Source organism: Calonectris borealis, chromosome 1 (genome assembly GCF_964195595.1).
Source record: "Calonectris borealis chromosome 1, bCalBor7.hap1.2, whole genome shotgun sequence".
In the NCBI taxonomy this organism is placed as follows: domain Eukaryota; kingdom Metazoa; phylum Chordata; class Aves; order Procellariiformes; family Procellariidae; genus Calonectris; species Calonectris borealis.
This window is the reverse complement of record NC_134312.1, coordinates 79,931,489-79,943,944: the sequence shown is the minus strand read 5'-3', so window position 1 is coordinate 79,943,944 and position 12,456 is coordinate 79,931,489. Positions and strand designations below refer to the sequence as shown.

The 12,456-nt window shown below is 36.2% G+C and overlaps 1 protein-coding gene across 9 annotated transcripts in view; it reads right to left on the bottom strand.

The window, feature by feature from the left end:
- PPARA (peroxisome proliferator activated receptor alpha) overlaps positions 1-12,456 on the bottom strand; it is a 43,933-nt gene that overhangs the window by 8,506 nt on the left and 22,971 nt on the right. For 6 of the 9 annotated variants that reach the window (XM_075162208.1, XM_075162224.1, XM_075162198.1 and 3 more), the window contains 6 exons: positions 12,010-12,088; positions 11,386-11,630; positions 8,583-8,743; positions 7,052-7,190; positions 4,336-4,538; positions 976-1,423 (listed from right to left, as the gene is read on the bottom strand). In XM_075162208.1, coding sequence (XP_075018309.1) covers positions 976-1,423; positions 4,336-4,538; positions 7,052-7,190; positions 8,583-8,743; positions 11,386-11,593 — 1,159 coding nt within the window. In that variant the 5' untranslated portion in view covers positions 11,594-11,630; positions 12,010-12,088. The remainder of the gene's footprint in view (positions 1-975; positions 1,424-4,335; positions 4,539-7,051; positions 7,191-8,582; positions 8,744-11,385; positions 11,631-12,009; positions 12,089-12,456) is intronic. The other 3 variants (XM_075162265.1, XM_075162255.1, XM_075162246.1) reach the window with 1 other exon arrangement.

Below are 12,456 nucleotides of genomic sequence, written 5' to 3'. Positions count from 1 at the left end.
AATACCAATGTATTGTGCAAAAGTAATTCAAGATTTGATGGGAACTTGCTGTCTAAACTAGCACATGAAGCTTCTGAAAGTCTACAGATTGTATTTCTCTTCTTGTAATTGCTGAGAATGCAACCATGGCGGTGAAACATTCTATGAGTATGGCAGAATGCAGAAACGGCAGGCGGGAGCAGCTGTTGGAACCTTCTTGATCTTTTATTTCCCTTTTCCAAAACACTTATGGATAGTTTTGAATTTAACCTTCAATATGAACATCCTTACTTTCTGGAGGAACGAAAGGATTACATTTGTGTTCCTTCACTCACAAAGAGTTCAAACAATGGGCATTTAAAAAAAAAAAAAACCAAAACAAACCAAAAAACACCAAACCCCATATCTATGAAATAATTTTTAAAAAAGTACCATCAGCTAACTTTCTTTTAATTAGCTGGTTTTTTAAAATAGCCTGTGATATTAAAATCAGAACACAGGAAGTGCATCAGAGCTGTGCGTTTGTGCAGAACTCATTACATGATGCAATCAGCAAGTTTCAAAGATGAGCAAAGCTGTAATCTGCACCTGCCTCCAGTCTCATTACATAATATTTTTCCACCCATTTGGCAGATACAAATACTGTTTCCAACCAGCCTTAAACATATTAAAAAAAAAATCCTCCAAACCCCAAACAAAAAAAACCACCAACACTCTTCACGTCCCACTTTTTAAAAACAGAGAGTAACTAGACCCCTCTCTAAGTGAGGCTAAACAGTAATTCCAAGCACATCTACAATTCTGCAAAGAAAAATACAGGATCGAGACTGTTAACAGTTACACAGTATCTTCCATGAAACACGCCAAAAGGGAAAATGACACAGTTAGTGGTAGAATTGAATCTTCAAGAAATATGTAAGCTTTTCCATTAAAATTATTAATTCACATGAAAATTTTCAAATTTACTACCTTAAAGAACAAATATGTAGTGCTTACCTCCACAGCAAATGATGGCAGCAACAAAAAGAGATATATCGCTATCATCCAATTCCAGTGCATTGAATTTCATTGCAAAATCAAATTTTGGCTCCATTATATCACAGAATGGCTTTCTGAGGCTTTTCAGGAACTCCCGAGTTATAAAACCGTTTCCATAGGCTACCAGCATCCCATCCTTGTTCATCACAGAGGCTAGCATGGCAAATATGGCTTCATAAACTCCGTATTTTAACAGTGTCACTTGATCATTCAAGTCAAGATTGGAGAAGCCAGGGATAGATTTGGCAAATTCAGTAAGTTCTGTGACAGTCTCTACAGACGTACACTGGCAGCAGTGGAAGATTCGAACTTCTGCTTCCTTGTTCTGAATTCCGTTGGCTACCAATTTTGCCACCAGGGTCTTCTCTGCCATACACAAGGTATCCATATCATGTATAACAAATGGCTACAGAGAAAAAAATACTAGTTCAGTTACAAAATAATGGTTATTAATCACTGGTTTCCTAAAGCATAGGAATTTTGATAAACTTTAACTTCCATGCTAATCAGTCTTTAGCTATCAATGAACCATGAGTTCTTTCATATTTCTGCATAAAGACAAACCACGTGTTACAGAACTACAAACTGCAGTATCTAAAAACAGGTCTGCTCTGCAAACAACAATGCAAATAGTAAAATGTAAATATGTATGACATATCTTTAATCTAGTTTTATGTAGTAGTTATAGTGAAGATCCAGAAGTACTGTGCTTAGTATGCATATATCCAGCTCAGAGCAAGTCCCAGAAGGTTCACAAAAGACTTGTATTACCTTCTCCAGAAGTCCAGGTTATTTTGCCTACACTCCTATCGATTCCTAAACTAACTACACTTGATGCACATCATGATGCTTTCCTGAAGTATCCTAGGGGGAATACAGACAGTCATTTAAATATAGGGCAGCATATTTGCACAAGAATGTGAACCCTGTACTACTCTTGTGTTTTATTATCAGATTTTCATAGACTATGTCCCAGCTGACCTTCCACAGAAATTCAGCTCATCTTTCTAGCTATAGTTAGTCCTAAGTCATCTCTAAACCCAGAATCCCACTAGTATGTCAGACAACACAAAATTTCAGTCTTGATCATGGTCTTTTCCGTAACCCCTTAGTTTAAAAAGATACGTGCATTACAAACTGATGAGCGATTCTCTTAAAACATCATATAAAAAAAAAGCATTCAGACTTTCTTAAGAACAATCAGAACTCAAAAATATTTTGATATTTGTAATCAAAACAGATGGCAATCCACTAAAGAAAAGCAACAAACCCCAATGCTTCCCAGCCTACCAAAGTCACGGCAATTGACCTTGAACATAAATCTAGTTCCATAAATGCTAAGCAAAGCAGCTTCCCTCTGCTGGTTTGCTCATCTCAGATTAAATATCATGAGGAACACTTGGTGTTCTGTTAGAAACTCATAGAATTCACTTATTTCACTTAGAAAACTTATTTCACTTCAAACATGCTAGTTTCCTCACAGTTGTCCGCTTTTTAAATGCTTATGGCAACTAGACATTCCATCTCACTTCAGTACTTAAGAGTTATGCAGAACAGAACTTTCTATGTGAATGTGGATATGAGCAGAAAGTGGCAAAGCAATAAACCCACCACGTTGCTAAACCCTTTAAAAGATGTAGACTACCTTGTAAATCTTTTTGGAATTTATCATCATTTCACTATGCAGAAAATAGGTACGGCCAAGGACTTAGGAGCTAAATTTAAAAACGATACCTTGTCATCATCAAAAACACTAGTTCATTCTGAAATGAATTATAGTGGTGCCAAGAATTAGGATTCACTGAAATCAGCTGTTAATGCACTGTTCAGAAACAGGTGGATTACTAATTACCAACAACAACCACCTCTTCTTTTTTTTCTATTTTTCTGTTTAAAAGTCAAAAGAAAATTAAAATATCTGTTTTCCCAAGAGATGATGAAATAGCTTAAAAAACCCTCCTCTTCCCTGCAGTATATTTATAACATACTAGGTCTGATTCCTTATTAATTTTACTTGTAAATTCACCAAGACATGTGCAATCCACTATTAGCTAGTCAATTGGATGACTATAATCTGAAAGTCTTGACTGCATAAATGCAAACACAAGAATTAGGATGCAGCAGTGATCTAGAATCCCTGCATGTACGATACATATTGTAACTTATGATTCTGATATGTGGTAACAAGCTTGAAAAGGACTTTATGCAGATACGTACTTGTAAGGTGTTAAAGCATGGTATTTACTGTAGGCTTATGTCAGCTTGTGCCCCCCAAAAAGTTTAAGCCTTAATTTTACGCATCTCTTTAATCCAATGAAAAAGACTGGGATTATTCATGAGTCTCTCTTTTAATGTAGAAGCCTGTATGCTTCGCTAGACTAGACTATAATATGCCAAATTCCATAATTTAGAAGACAGCTTGCTTACAATTTTTATAACACTTATCCCCACAGTTTTTATTATGGCATATGTAAAACCTCTTTCCTGCAAATTTTTACTGAAATTAAAATTGTTGGTAAAATAAGATACTTATCTTTTACATATTATTAACATAAATCACAACAGAATTTGGGGAAAAAAAAAGCATAAAGTGAAACAAGTCAGTCCTCACAATGGTTATACAATCTAATGTGCTACAAAACAAAAAGCAGTTGATAGCATTAGGTAGACCTTGGCTAAATTATCCTGAAAGAAAAATAATCTCTACAGCATACATGTCTTCACAACCTTGCTTGCTTCTCCCTTTCAAAGTAACTATACAGTAAAGACCAGGAAGGCCGGATGAGGAAATGGCCAGAACTGTAAACAAAAAATTACAAACTCAAGTCTTCTTTCTACTCCTGCCATTAATATTGTTGTGGTTAAAACAAAAGTCATACAGAGCTCCTGTACACCCTAAAAGATAACAGTATTTATCCTGGCATTTGTGGCAGAAAAACATTGTAATTTTTTTTTTCACTGTCATAATAGGAAATTAATTTTGAACCGTTTCCCCCACCCATACCAAGAGGTATTCACATTCAGATGTCACTTTTTTCTTTCATTAAGAACTAATTTTCTTTCCCTTGTGTGTCTACTATAATTTAAGGTTATGAGCTTCCATTTACAAGTTAATCACCTGATTTTCCTAAAGCTTCCTGTTATTCTGATAGTGGCTAAAAGCAACCATATTTACTACAGGTATTCTTTTTGCATATTTCATGTCTGTATTAGCATGATATTTATTTTCTAAAAGATTTGCTTAAGAGTTTAACCAATTATTATAATTACCTTATGTACTTGCCAGCTTTGCTTTAAAGTTACAGCAAAAGTACTTACTGGATTGTTATTAGTTTTCCCTGCAAGGATGATTCTGGCTTTAACCTTGTTCATATTGAAGTTTTTCAGGTAAGCATCGTGAATTCTTTTGGCAAGTGATTTAAGATCTGCCATTTCTGAATCTTCTACATAATTTTCACCTGTTAGAATTTCTGCTTTCAACTTGGCCTTCTCAGACCTTGGCATTCGTCCAAAACGTATTGCTGATGGGAAGACATAATTGTAAAACAAATATAAGTTATACAAAAACCTATGCCTTTCACCGTTGCTGATTAGAGCAATAAGACTTTCCGTCTAGAAAAACTGAGGTAGAGGTAATATCTTTATTATGATAAATTAACGAATGAAAAAATCTCATCCTTTCTGACGTAGTCAGTGACTAATTATCAAGACAATATGCTAAACTGAAGGTAATCAGATGTTTCAAAACACAAACTGGTACCTGCAATGAGCTAGAATGCATGCCTTTTTCCCTCTACATTACCTAAGTAGTTGTATTTTGTTTTCTCTGTATTGTGTTCTACAACTCCCAACGTGAAACTCAAAGTCCACCTTGGGAATTCTAAAAAACTGAGTAAAAAACTGAGTGTGCTCTCTTGGCAAAGAGCACACGCACCAGCTGGAGAGCTGCCTGGGGAGTTACTCCGCAGGGAACACTGCAACGGAGTTGGGCCCAAATCCCATTGCTGATTCTGAACCTGCTGGGGCATTCAGTTCTTCATGCACTGAATGTTCAGTTCAACATATCTGTACTGTCTAGTGAGAACAAAACAGACCAGAGACCCGGATTTATACTCAAAGGCTATAGTCAACAAAACCTCCTCCTAGACCCAGCATTTTATGCTTCTTTTTTCAACAGATTAGCCCTTCAAGACTGGAGACAATGAGAATAGAGTTTGAGTATCCAATCTAGTCGTTAGGATATTCTCTTGAGAGGCAGGAGATGTGAGTTTGAAAGACCACTGGATATGGAGGTCTCCCAGTTCTTGGGCAAGTAGTCTTGCCATTTAGCAATAAAATAGGCATGTCCACGTCCTTCTTCAGTTTCAGTTTAAAACTAAAACAGCTCCATTTTAAAAGGGGCCTTACCCTGTGATTGTGTGCAAGGTTCTGAGATGGCTAATATAGCTGGTTACTCTTACCGCATTTCAGCATCTAACCAGTGAAAGGACAGAACCTCACTGCTTAGACTGAGCAATTCAGAGCACGTGCCCTTCAACATGCCTAAGGAATTTTCTCATGACATAAGGAGGTGACTCTAGGCATGATCTGAAATACAGTTTTGGACTTCAATGGAAGTCTGGAAGGTCTGTTTGGAATCTGGCCAAGGGTCTATTGGAAAAGTGGAAGAATATCTAAACTGAAACTTACAGTTTTAAGGTCGTGGCTGTAAATCTAGTTCTAGCTCTTTTCCTGAGAGGTATCGCCTGCAAGTTAGCAGTCATCTCCCTCCCCCACTGCCTCCCATATGTTTGCTGCAGTAAAACTGCTACTACTCCCTTCAGCTGGAGTACAAGTGCCCAGTGTTTTAGTAGGATGAAACAACTGAATGTTAATTCCTGCCAACTAGCACAGCTCCCTGCTCAAGTTCTGTCCTTGAGATGTTACTTTGTTGGCTGGCACACTCTTCCCAAGTCTGCTGCTTCAGGAAGGTTATCACCAGTCTTGCAGAGACTACATCAGCCCTCTCCCAATGGACCTTAATCTCAGTCAAGGCTCACCACAAGGGAGCCAGACTTCCCCAGAACCAGAAAGTCAACTCTCCCAATGTCTCCTGCTAGGACTCTAGACTACAATGTCATAGGCAGCTTCCCCAGCCACGTCCCCACCCCAACTATCTTGACTGCATAGTTTCCTTAGGAAGTTCGTCTCCTAACGCATAGCTTTTCACGTAGCCCAGCATTTTCACCTACTTTTCACCTACTCCCAAATTGCACCTGCTCCCAAGTTCAGCCTTCACACTATCAGACTTACATAGGGAAAGCAAACTACTGTCATCTGGCCAACCAAAATGTGCTTCCTCATGGCTTGGCCTCTCCCTCTTTACCGAAGTTGCTTAGCACGCTGCATACTGTGCATAAAACTGCCTTGTGGGTTGAAATTGGCCTGTAAGCCACAGGCTTACTAGCCTTATCTTAATCATTAACACAAACAATAACATAATTTTTAAACTGGGTATCTAAACGCTCTGAATTTTTACCAATCCATTTAACAAACAACCTACCAGATTCCTGTTCCACGGTCAGCACAGATCTTCGCCCTCCCCCCCACACTCCCTGAACCATCTGCCCAAGAGCTGTTGCACTGTAACCTGAAAAATAATGAAGTCTGGTTTCCTACAGATTTCTACCCTACGTCATTCCCTCCCACAATGAGCTAATTGTTTTCCTCCTACTCCTCTCTATAATGCCCTTGATCAGAATTCTTCCAGTATTGAAATTTGTTTCAATGGGAGTAATGGTGCCAAAGTTCTGGATGAAGAAAGCAACTAAATGAACATTCATATGGACAAACAGACATCCAGCACAATTGTGTAAAGCGCATAACAATATATTTGGCAGCTGTGTATCAATTACATTAACTACTCATTAGGGAAACTGGTGTCCCCCGCCACGATCTATACTGTAAAAATCTGAGGTTCAACTCATATGTGTTAAGTAAAAACGCTATCCAAGTGGGTAGGAACAAACAAATTATTAAGGGCACTCTTACCTACCATTATGTGACATTCCAACAGATAGGCACTTTTGAAAACGACAGTATTGGCACTTATTACGATTTTTTTTCTGAATTTTGCAGTTGCGATCACATTTATCATAGATGAGTTTTAAACGAATTGTTCTTCTAAAAAAACCCTATAAAAAGTTTGAGAAAACAATATGTAATGTTAAAGAATGTTGACTACTAAACTTCAATCATACAGGTAATTTTTTTTTCTTTTACTGTTTATTGATGTCACTAGCAAAACAATATGCAAAGTATAACCTGTCCAAAGGTAAGAATCAATGCAGTGAAGTGGTGTGTATGAACACATGTATAGAATGGAAAACACAAAAGGAGGGAGTAGCTCTCAGCCCTCTTTCTTGGGAGAGGACCAAGAGCCCAGAGTACCCGAGCAGATTTGCTCTTAAGGATTAAGCAAAACAGTCACATATTGCTTTTGTACGCATTCTCTCAGCATCCTCTGTCAGAAATAACCTTCCATTTTCATACGTGTAAGTCACACAAACACACAGATTTAACATATCTTTTCTTCATCCAGCAAATGTGAGGGGTATGACAACACAGCATAGTGTATAGAAAAAGCCAAGGACACAAAAATGAGCATTACAGAAAAGCCTATAACTCAACAGATCTTACCGTGACGTCTTGATACTGTAATGTAAGGTTAGTCTCACACTACGAAATCATAGGGTTAGCAAGTTTAAAGACATTGCAACATTTTGCTTCACATGACATAACAACATGTCATTTAGACTGTGGGACACAACCGACTATGAACTGGCTCCCCATCTCTAATAGATATTCTAGCATTATTCCGTAAGATTTGTATTTGAATTATCATATTCTGACATTGTGCATGAAAGAAAAACGTACACATACACAATTATTTCTCTCACCTTACATTATAATTTAGAAAAAAATGGAAAACTAAAATATTAGAAGGAAAAAGACAAGAATCTTATCATTCATGGGCCATATCATCCCAAAAATTATACATTAATGACAACATTAATTTGCCCCAGAGACATGCACTGGCCCTGCAACTACAAGAGGTACCATACTAAGTGATTCAGGCTGAATGTGGTGGAGATGAGAAATTCAGGATTTGTTACTGTTATAATGGAAACATAGCAAACTGGCATGCTTCTCACAGCCATACTCCCAACACAAATAAAACACTAGTGGAGCAAGTAGGCTTTGATTTTTGGTCACAGTTTAGTCTTTTAAGTTGTTTTAGTGTTTAACCAACTATATCCAGAAAAGCAGCATTAAAATTATCATTGTGAATTGCCCCTGCTTGATGAAGGTCTGGTATTGAGTTACAGTATCCAGTTATAGTATCTGAACACTTTATTTCAGAGAAAAGATCACAGATATGTTTATTATTTAAATAATCGTAATGGCTAGAATTATATTAATTAAACATTTATGTCATGTTTTATGTATGTAAATGTTTATCTTCATATAACCCTGTAAATAAAGCAACATGATTTAGGTTCTTAAAAAGAAAATTATGACTGTACCTTACAACCTTCACAAGCATGTACTCCATAATGGTAGCCTGAGGCTTTGTCCCCACAAATTCTACATTCAATGTTTAATGCTCCACTGGGTGATTCATCTATGCTACCTGGAGCTGTGGCAAAATTAATGGATGAAGGACTGGATGCTGGTGAAAGGGTGTCTAAAAGAAAAAGGAACACTTCATAAATACTATACTATCAAGATTGATACCATTTCTATACTAAAACCACATAAAAAATGAGCTTATTCTAAAAAATAATAATGAGTTAATAGTCATTAAGTGAACTAATAATTTGGCCATAAATGTTTGAAAAAGAATTAATATTTATATTAACAGTGCAAACACACACAAAATACAGGGTGTACCTTGCTAATTTTGATGAGACGCACAATGTCAACAAACAAAAAGCCTTACTGAAGTAACTCTGATAACAAGAACTAGAAAGGTGATAACGGTTCTTGAGGATTCAATAAATACGCACCACACAAAATAAGAGAAAACCAAGCTTTTTGGGATTTTCCTGCGTTCCATTTTTTACTTTTTTAAAATGTTTCTCAGTTTTATGTGAACATGAAATTTTTTATCCCACAACTTAAAATAAGTAACTAAAAAACCCAGAATATTTCATTTAAATCAAGGAAATTTTCTTAACCATAAAAATGCACATATACCATCTTCACAAATAACATAAATTCGAAACTGAAAAGCAGTATTCAACATGTATCTACTGCTCAAGACAAACAGTACAAAACATAAAAAGAAAAAAAAAACCACAATGAAATAGAACGCCCCATGACTTCAAGTTTGTATCACAATATCCGTTCAATCTGTCAATCACTCTTTCCAGAAAGGTTATTAGCAGTTCATCTTGCCGTACACCTTCCATCTCTTGTGCCATTGCGTTGAGCATCAGATCTATTGCTATGGTACGACAAGAGACATATTCCTAGCTCATGCTGAGTTACACTTAAGATAGACTTAAGGTCCCCCTGACTTTTGAAGAGCTACTCATAGTTTTAAATGATGATCTAAACTGAGGCCTAAAAAGCAGTTAGACAACTTCTCTTTCTGAAGAAATTTTCTCAAAGTGAAAGCATGCTCCTGCACATCAGTAAAAAGTCTGAACGGATATTAAAAGGAAGGTAACACAAATGTCTGCTTCTAAGATAATCTAGCAACAGAAGCCTTGCTCAGATATTTTGTTTTGATTATAATGGGACAAGCATTTCTGAATTGTTGTACAATGAAATAAACTCTCCAGACATTTTACTACTAGATGAACATGTTACAAAACTACAACATTTCAACCTTAATTATTTCAATTAATATTTCCACCTTGTTTGAGGAAAATATTTTCTAAGGCCAGAATTTCTTTTATCTTCCATCTTGCAACTTGCATCACAAGACTTCAGCAAATTAATGGGTGTGTTATTTTAACAGAAAGATTAAGAAACACTCATGAATGTAGGTCAGCAAGTATTATGTTGGAAAAAACCTTGGCATAGAACCCAGAGTCTGCATTGCCAGCACTGCCAAGCCCACAGGCATCAGAGTCATCAAGAACAGCCTAAAACCCAGGATTTTTTTTACAGTGTGATTTTATTTCTTTTTACTTGCCTTATGGAATTTTAAGCCTTGCAAGTTTACATTTTCCGTCTTCTCTAACAGCAAAACCAGAACATTTTGCAATGAATACTGAAATTAGAAGGTGACACTAGAAGCTGATCTAAATTATTGTAGGACTTCTATACACATACACACAAATAATTAAAAAAACCTCATGTGTCAGAAGGACATTATAAAGCCAGCATGTAATAACTTTTCCTGTAGAAGGCATCTCTCTAATGTGAAGGTCTGCAACCAAAAGGGACCCAAATCATATTTCTACAAACACTCCTTTGGGCAATAGCACCGAGAGGCAGCTCTCCCTTCTCCCTTCAAAACTCACACTATTCATTTCAACCACTTTAGCACAGAGGCACACCTCAGTTGTATAGTGCAGTTTTTGTAAGGTAAAATAGTGATCACAGCCTGGGAATTGATTTAAAGTAAGAAACCCCGAAAACAAAACCAACCAGAAAGTTAATCATAAACTGCTTAAAAAGGCTCTACTGCAAAAAGATTTGTAATACCCCAGTTGCAAAAGGAATACCTTACTGACATTATTGCAGTGTCCCATACCACACAACGGTGATTTCCATTTTGATCTCTCAAACAAGCCTCTCACAAAGATCTTTTGACTAAAGACTATGTAATGTATTAGCACTCTGAGACTGTTACTTTAACCAGGGTAGACGTCATTAGCTGAACAATGCTACTCTTGAGAAGGGAGAGAAAACAGCATGTTCAAAACATCAGTACAGTAAAATATACTGGAATTCTAGGTGAGATTTTAGGGGTTAGATTATATATTTTTGGCAAACATTTCACCATTCTTTACAAATATATGTGATTTGAAGAAACTTTAAAAAAATGGGGAATTCCTTTAGTGCAATATTGTGACTTCCCATGTGACTACAATACATCAGAGTAACTTCTTTGCTAGTGACAGTGATTTTTGAAAAAGGTGTTGATACTAATGATAATTTAAAACAGCAACTTTACGTTACAGTCATTTTTCAGTGACATTTGTCTAATAAATTAACTTTAGCCTTAAATATTTCAAGACCATCCTACAATCAGCTTATATATTTCTAGTGTCACTTAGTCATAAACAGCAATTATTGCATTAAAAAAGTTCTTCATTTCTATCACTACGTATTTATAAAAGAAAGTTTTATGGTAAACCAATACTCTCTTACCTGTTATAACTGATCCATCAGATCCTGGACCATTTCCCAGTGACTGGAACTCTGTTAAACTTAAAGCTCCGGAGCTATCATCACCTAGAGACTGAGAGAGGTCTTGAATGTTCTCCATATCTTGTAGAAACTCTCCAGATAAAGGGCTGCCTATATCATCCTCCTCCAAAGGAGTAAGGGGATAGAGCTGGTTTTCAGTGTCCACCATTTTGATCAAGTAGAGCAGTCACTTAAACTTCTTTACACTGGTGAAAGAATATTTAAAAAAATGCTGTACTTACAATATCAGAATTTTTTTTTAATATTTGAATCAATCACAGCACACTGAATACATGAATTCTAATCCAATAGTGAAATATTATACAACATTCTGTTGCTCCAGAAGCTTTATGCAACATGAATCATCAACAGGACAGGAAAAAAAAAAATCATCCCCAAAATACTTCAATATGAGTTAAAGTTATGACAAGATCAATCTGTAGATCTTTGTTTTCTTTCCTTTGCTGATAAAAGTTACATATTGTGTTTCTAGAGCAGTCATTATGTACTTCCCACCAAAATTTATAGAAAAATAACAAATATCAATATGTATACATATATGATGTTTGAGCAGTCTTTTCTCACCTTATCTAACAGGTTTAGATACGTTGATTTGGTCCTCTGTTCTCATCTCTTTTAAATTTGTTTGATAGGTCTTATGACACTGCAGAGAACAAAATATTGTCTTGTACTAAAATCTTTGTGGAAGTGGGCCAAACTAATACTTTTTAACCTACTTCAGTCAAAGAACAGCTTCAGCAAGAGTGCTCCAGCATATACAATCCAATATAGCTGTAATTCCTAGAGTTAGTTTTATTTCCTACAGTGAAATAAGTTTTTAAAGTTGCCTTCAAAACTAGCCACCAGTGTCATCAACTTTGAGTAACAGCACAGATTCCTAAGAAAACGTCGCAAATTTTAATTCTTCTTCTATTGACTTGTCAGGTAAGGAATTAGTAAATGTACTGCAGAATGTTACTACTGCTGCATAGATACACTTCTGCTAAAAGAAACTCATCTTTTACACTGAGT